Here is a 7,343-nt window from a genome sequence, read left to right as displayed (position 1 = left end):
TGGAACACTGGACTTGGGAGTCAGGAAGCCCCGGCTACAAATCCTATCTTTAGATACTTAATAGCTCTGTGTCCCTCAAAAAAACAACGAATAGCCCAGTGACTCAGTTTCTTCATCTGTAAAATGAGGACTTAGTCTTTCATGCTCCTTCCAGATCTAAATCTACAACCCCCGTAATATTGAAAATAACTTCAACTACATGACTTCTGAAGGTGGCTATGACCGCACCTCAAGGTCTCCTCCAGCTCTTAATCTCTAAATCTACAACGCTATTATAATCCCTTCCAAAGCGAATTTCTACAGTCTCATCCCTAGGCTTTCCCAAACCTACCTCTGACAATGTTGTCGAGACCACGCCTGACGTACAACATGGAGACGCCCAGCTCTAGCGTTCCGTACACTATGGCTGCCGCCTAGACTCAGAGCCCGCCCCCTCACTCCTTCCACCGGAAGTTTCTGTTTGAAATAGTGGAGGCACACGCGGCTGGCGGTTTTTGTCACTATTTGAGTAGTGATGGAGAGCGGGTCCAGATTAGGAGCTGGGGACCCAGCCCCTGCCATTGAGCGTCCCGGGTAAGAGTCAGGTTGGACAGAGGCGGAGGCCCGGAGTCTTGGGGGGAGGGGAGGAAAGGCGGCTTCAGGGGGTTGACGGGGTGGACGGGTCAACTCCCGGGAGGTCCCGGGGACCAACCCTGTGGGAGAGCCGCCCTCCGCACAGCTTCCCGCCAGCTGGCCGGGGCTCTCGCCGGAGCGCTGCACCGTTTCCAATGAATCCTTTTTCACTGCAGGATCCAGCCCGGCCCCACTGCGAGAGTCAGCACGGCCAGGTCCTCGTTCGCTAGCTCGGGCCCCGCGGCAGCGTTGGGCGGTGGTCAGCCCGTGGGTGAGTGATGGGCGCAGCAGGGTCTTGGCTTTGCAGACTAGCGTGGGATAGCAGACACGACTCTGCGTACGGCCTCTGCACTGACATTCAGACTACTATGCTGTGCCTTAGGAGCTGGGAATACTAACACGTGAAGGAAATCCCTGCTCTCCATGAGCTTACATTTAAGCATCTTGTTCTAGGTCTTCGATAGACCATGGATAACACAAAGGAAAAAAAAAAAAAAGATCTGTAATGGGGTGGAGGGTGGGAGGGGCTGCGGGATATAGGTAATAATAACAATAACTAGGGGCAACTAATGGTTCAGTGGATAGAGCCAGCGCCAGAGCCGGGAAATCCTGGATTCAAATGGGGTCTCAGACATTTCCTAGCTGTGTGACCGTGGGCAAGTCTCTTAACTCCCATTGCCTAGCCTAAGATGTTAGTTAATGGTGGTTTTTTTAAATAATCATAACAATAACATATAACCCTTACTATGTGCCAGGTTCTTTCCAATTACTTCACTTGATCCTCCCAGCAACTCTATTATTATCCCCATTTTACAGATGAGGAAATTGAGGCAAATGACTTGCCCAGAAAGTGGCTGAGGTCAGATTTTAATTCAAGCCTCCCTGGCTCCAGAAGGACCTGCAAAATATAGTAATTAGGAAAAGGCTCTTGGGCTCCTTTATTCTCCCTTTATTACAATTTCACTACACAGTCTCATCTCTCAAGTATTTAGTTAAATGTCTCAGATCTGCGTATCTAACCCTGATCTCTGCTTATCTCCAGCCTCACTTTTCCCACTACCTATACTAGATTCAACATGTCCAAAAATGAACTCATTAGCTTTTCTCCCAAATCTTCCCAATTACTCTTGGATGAGAGCCTCCTAGCTAATCCTCACTCACTAACCCCTCCCCTCCCACATGTAAACTATTGCCAAGACCAGTTTTTGCCTTTGCCCACCTGGCATCTCTTACTTATGTCTTCACTCCTCTGATGCTGCCATTAGCCAGGTGCAGGCCTGGACTCACAAATTTCTTCTGCTCTAGTCCAACCTCCACTCAATTGGCAAATTGCTCTTTCTAAACATAAATCTAATCACATCACCTAATTTACCCAGTAAACTTCAGTGACTCCCTATCACTTCTAAGATAAAATATGAAAACATCTTTGGCATCAGTGTTCTTTATAACCAGTTTCCCTGCCCCCAATTCCTCACCCCAACCTGGACAACAAGAACAGTTTGTCCTTTTTGTCTTCATACCTAGAGCCCAGTACAGTACTTTGCAAAGTGCCAGAAAAAGAGAGTCAGTGTAGATACTCTGAGAACTTTCTGACTTAGACTTTATTTTTGTAACTCTTACCTTCCATCTCAAAATCAATACTCTGTATTGGTCCCATAACAAAAAAGCAGTAAGTAAGGCAATGGTGGTTAAGTGACTTGCTGGGGGTTAAACAGCTAGAAAATGTCTGAGATCAAATTTGAACCAAGGACCTCCTGTCTCTAGACCTGTTGATTTTGATTTTTTTTTTTTAAAAAAAACTCTAGGGGGCAGCTGGGTAGCTCAGTGGAGTGAGAGTCAGGCCTAGAGACAGGAGGTCCTAGGTTCAAACCCGGCCTCAGCCACTTCCTAGCTGTGTGACCCTGGGCAAGTCACTTGACCCCCATTGCCCACCCTTACCAATCTTCCACCTATGAGACAATACACCGGAGTACAAGGGTAAAAAAAACAAAAACTCTTACCTTTCTTCATAGAATCAATACCGTGTATTGGTTCCAAGGCAGAAGAATGGTAAGGGCTAAGGCAATGGGGGTTAAGTGACTTGCCCAGGGTCACACAGCTAGGAAGTATCTGAGGCCAGATTTGAACCTAGGACCTTCCCTTTCTAGTCCTGGCTCTCAATCCCCTGAGCCACTAGCTGACCCCAGCTTAGATTTTTAAAAGATATATGTTGAAGATAAGATACAAGAGAAGACAGACGTTAGAGGATGAATCCAGAAGAGTGGCAGCTACCAAGCTGTACAAATATAGATGAGGCAGAATGGAACTAACATGGTTAATATGGAGTTGAAATTGAAAATAAGTAAGGTTTTGAGTATAAGAAAGTATCTGGCTGTCCTCAAATCCCCTGGCCAGGACTACTACTACTGAAAAAATTGGTAGTTGTAATGGCTAAATTGATGTAAAGAATCTTGGGGAAATTGTAGAGAATGGGTGGGGTAACATATAATCAGAGGCAGCAATTGGCCTGATTTTGAAAAAGGGGAAGAAACAAGAACCTTCCAATTACAGGCTAGAGAGCATTAAAAGGAGAGGGACTGGATGCTGGGAGACAAATTGGGAATCTTTTGTTACAATGCAAGTGAAAAATGACATGAGTTTCAGTGAGAGAGGTGGTCATGTGAATAGAAAGATTCAAATCCCACCTCTGACACCCAGACTTATATGAACTTGATACAAAGTAAAGTGAGCAGAATCTAGGGAATAATCTATACAGTAACAGCAATTTTATAAGAATAATTAATTTTGAAAGACTTAGCAATTTTGACAGTAACCCACTACAATTCCAAGGGACTCATCATAAAAAAAGACTATCCACCTCCAGAAAGATAACTGATCAGAGTACAGATTAATATTTTTCCTTCTTTCTTTTTTTTGCTTATTTTAGAACAAGATTAATGTGGAAATTTGTTTTGCATGACTGCATTTGTAATGGTTTTTGTTTTTCTTGTCTCATTGGTGAGGGAGTGGGTAGAGAAGAGGTAGAGAATTTGTAACTAAAAAAAGAATTTTTTAAATCTCTGCTTTAAAAATAAATTTTAAAAAGTTGTATTAATAAAATTCATTTTAAAAAAGAATGAAAGAAAGTGGTTAAAATGAAATGACCCAGCAAGTTCTGAGATATTGCTATTGTAGGTTTAGGGAGTTTAAGCCTATTCTCTGCCTTCCTGTCTCCATTCCTTTTTTTCCATCTTAGTCCTTTTACAAGTGTCAACTACTTAGTTACTTATATCCCATTTTCCAGTCTTGGAGATCCTCAAATGAGCACTCATAGAGCCCATGTACTATCTCGAGAAGTATTACTTAGATGTGGCCTTTTTTATCTCAAGGAGATAAAATTTGGTGACTCAAAGTTCCTCTTCGTAGGACAAGGGTGACTAGAATAGAACGTTGCAATGGAGTAAAATACTGACCCTGATGATTTGAGTTAAAATTGGGTCAGTTGATCGAGTGTTCACCCTCTTTAATTTTCCTTCACAGAAACACAATCTCGGGCTGCTTTTAAGAGTCAGATACCCCAGAGGTCCAAAGAGATAGAATTCCACAAGGCTCTCAACTCAACAGACCCAGAAAATGAATTGAATAAAACCACCAAGCAGAGGTCAGAACATAGAAATAGACCAATTGCATTCAAATGGATAATTTTTTTAGAAATGATTCAAATGATCCAAACTTGAAAAGGGGGGTTTTCATGGCATAACAAATGAATTGTTGTACACTATTGTTGAACTGTCAGTTCTTATTCAGTCCCCTAACTCTTTTTTTTGGACCTTTCTAGAAAAGCCAAATGGAAAATTGTAACAGATGTTTCAAAGCCTTCCTTTTCTATTTCATCACAACCTTTTATATGTCCTTACCAAAAAGTCTTTGTAGTATAGTATAAGTGGTACTGGAAACAAACTATTTAGTAAGCCTCGTTTGTTTTAATGGAATCATAATTTCGAAGTTAAACTGATCTTTTTGCAGTAGGATGTTAGCCCATTTCCTTTACAGTAGAAAATGGAGAATTCCTACCAAAAAAGGCCTTCTAACAGTTTGAAGTGAAACAAATGACTCTTTACTTCAGCCCTGATTTTTGGAACTGGTTAGAAATAAGTTTGGGGGATCTCAGAGAAAACTCCCTTTATTGACTGGTGTGGCTTGAAGTCCCCAATCTTGCCTACTGACTTGTGAGGGTCCCTGTGTTTGTTTCCATTATATTCACAGTAAGGAAGAGTTAAATGACTGCTAAGGGCCCTTCCAGCTTTTTAACAGTCAGTGGTTCTCAGTTCAAATGACTCGAGTTGTTCACTGGTTTATTTCTGTATTGTTGACTCCCTAGGCAGATGAAGACTATGGATCCTGCTATTAAGAAGAACATTAGAAAGAGGTGATTCTTGAAGCAAATGAAACTGTTTTTCTTTTCTAGTTTAGTGTCCTTTTATTCTGGGCCTATTTATTATTAAGTAGTGCTGTCATCTCTAACACCTGAAGAGTGGTTTTATGTTTTTTTCCTTTTGGGAGGGAAGGGGTTACTTTTTAAAAAAGAAAATGCAATCTAGATTCAAATTATCATTGTAGCTACAGACCATTAAATCGACAGAAAGCTGAGGAAGAGCTCAAAGAGAAGAACCAGCTGTTAGAAGCAGTTAACAAGCAGTTGTACCTGAAGCTGACTGAAAGCCAGGTAAGAAGCCAGTCATGTGCAACAGAAATTATCTGGAATTCTAAGGGATGGCCCTCCGAGTGGCCTGAAGACACAGGGTTACCCAGAGAGAGCAGAGATGGAGAAAATCAGACTTGTGCCCCAGCTACCCAGAAAGGAGAGGTCATAGAGACCAAGTTGGACAGGCAGGATTGATTTGAAATTATGATCTCACAGGAAGAGCTGAAGGTGCTGACTCAAAAGGTGGAACTGCTGGAGGAATCTCAGGATAGCTACTTGGCAATTTTGGAGAGTGGCAATATTGACCCAGGTGAGAGGCCTATACCTAAACCTTTCCACGAAAGGTTTCAGGGTTATCATCTATAGCTCTAACCATGAAAGGGTTGGGCTCCACATTGTTAATTCTTATAATGAGTATTGGAAGTGGGTTGGGATAAAGGGGAAGATGGAGAACTTCAGTATCAATCAGTTCACTGGAGACATGTTTATCAGTTACAGGCAAACAGATCCTGGAAAACCATCAAGAAACAATGAAATGTCAAAAGGACTCTATGGTGAGGAACTAGTTTTAGAAGGATAGGGAAGCAAATAGAACATTTTCATATATAACACACGAAAAGAGGGCTTTGGGGGAATAACACACACACACACACACACACACAGTCAAAATAGTTCAATTGATCAGGCTTGCATCTTGTTAAACTTAGTAAGTATAATTGACATTTTGATTATTCATGTTAACAGAAGGGAACATTAGTGTCTAGTCCAAAATAATTTCTCTTTAAAATCAGAAAGTGGTTATTTATTGATTTTTTTTTTATCAGTGAGTAAGTCTGAATCCCATCATCTAGTTTCCATTCAGGTTCCTTAATCAATTCTCTGACACAAGGATTGGCCTTTATTTTATTTTCTTTTAGTTGCTCTTGGAAAGTCTGAAAGATGAACTGAAGCTTTTTAACCAGACAGCTACAAAGCAGATGGAGGAGTTACAGGTAAAAGAGCTCTCTTGAGGTTTTGAGTTCCCTATCTTCTCTTCCTTTTATCCCAATGCCATGATTTGTCAAGAACTCTATCCCAACAACTGTGGGATGAGAGATTGTATGCAGCTCACTGGACTGACAAAAGATGATCTTTTGACAACACATTTGAACCCCCTCTGCTTTAAAGCTTGAATATACATTTAAATTTTTCAAGGAAGAGGTCTTACAGGGAGAAACCTAGAATTCTGGATTATCCAAGGGATTCCTTCTGACATTATAGCAAAACTACATTGAGTTTACAGTGTTTTGTGTTCTATGTATTTTAGTTTTAAGAATTTGGCCATCTTGGTTACTGCCATACTGACTTTGTAGAACCCAGATGGTCAATCATAAAAGTGAAAATTTTTCTAATGACTCCTTTTTTGTAGGCATTAAAAGTGAAGTTGAAGGTGGAAGAAGAGAAGAGATCTCATTTCCTAGAAAAACGGGCAGCATTTAACAACAAAAAAGATGATCTCACAGCCATCCTTAAACAAATGGAACAATTACTAGCACTTTGAGCAGAAAGAGGGTTCATTCCTTCAGCTAAGGCCAAACTAAGAACATTCTCTTAAGTTTTCCTAGAACAGGACTTCTCTTTACTCTCCCAACTAAAATATCTTCAAAAGCAAAGTTGGGATCTCCCAGATTTGTATTGAGGGGCATTCCTGCCTTTTAAGCATGTGTTGGCCAAGCAGGCAGATAGTTGAATCTTGCATAAGTGGACAACCTTAAGATCCAACAAGGAAAGCTAGCCCTTGAGCTACCTTGCTGTAGTTATTAAGTAGCTCAGGGACAAAATCAGAAAGTTAAATGTTTGAGTGCCAGAAAGATCAAGAAGGATCATTCTCAGACTGAGGATTAGAAATCTAAAATGTTAAAAATTAGGCAAACGAAAGAGGCCTGAGTCCCATGTTGTCATATTCTAATTCAAGCCATATTTTGTTGGTTAGACCCACCTAGGTGGGACTTAAGTAGACCTTCTGGCATAAACTCTGACCTTAATGTTCTTTTCTGTTCCCCAGCCA

At 41.2% G+C, this 7,343-nt stretch overlaps 1 protein-coding gene across 1 annotated transcript; it reads left to right on the top strand.

Annotated features, from left to right (window-relative positions):
* Positions 1-483: 483 nt before the first annotated feature.
* On the top strand, positions 484-6,853 carry KNSTRN (kinetochore localized astrin (SPAG5) binding protein). The gene is made up of 9 exons (XM_044662213.1): positions 484-573; positions 789-883; positions 4,132-4,252; positions 4,973-5,020; positions 5,212-5,317; positions 5,513-5,606; positions 5,789-5,850; positions 6,214-6,288; positions 6,705-6,853. Exons 1-9 carry the CDS (start codon positions 515-517, stop codon positions 6,834-6,836), a joined length of 792 nt encoding a protein of 263 aa, XP_044518148.1. The 5' UTR covers positions 484-514; the 3' UTR covers positions 6,837-6,853.
* Positions 6,854-7,343: the final 490 nt, after the last annotated feature.

This window comes from Gracilinanus agilis, chromosome 2, assembly GCF_016433145.1.
Source record: "Gracilinanus agilis isolate LMUSP501 chromosome 2, AgileGrace, whole genome shotgun sequence".
Classification (NCBI taxonomy): Eukaryota; Metazoa; Chordata; class Mammalia; order Didelphimorphia; family Didelphidae; genus Gracilinanus; species Gracilinanus agilis.
Note: the sequence above shows the minus strand (reverse complement) of the source record. Positions and strands in the feature narration are given on the sequence as shown.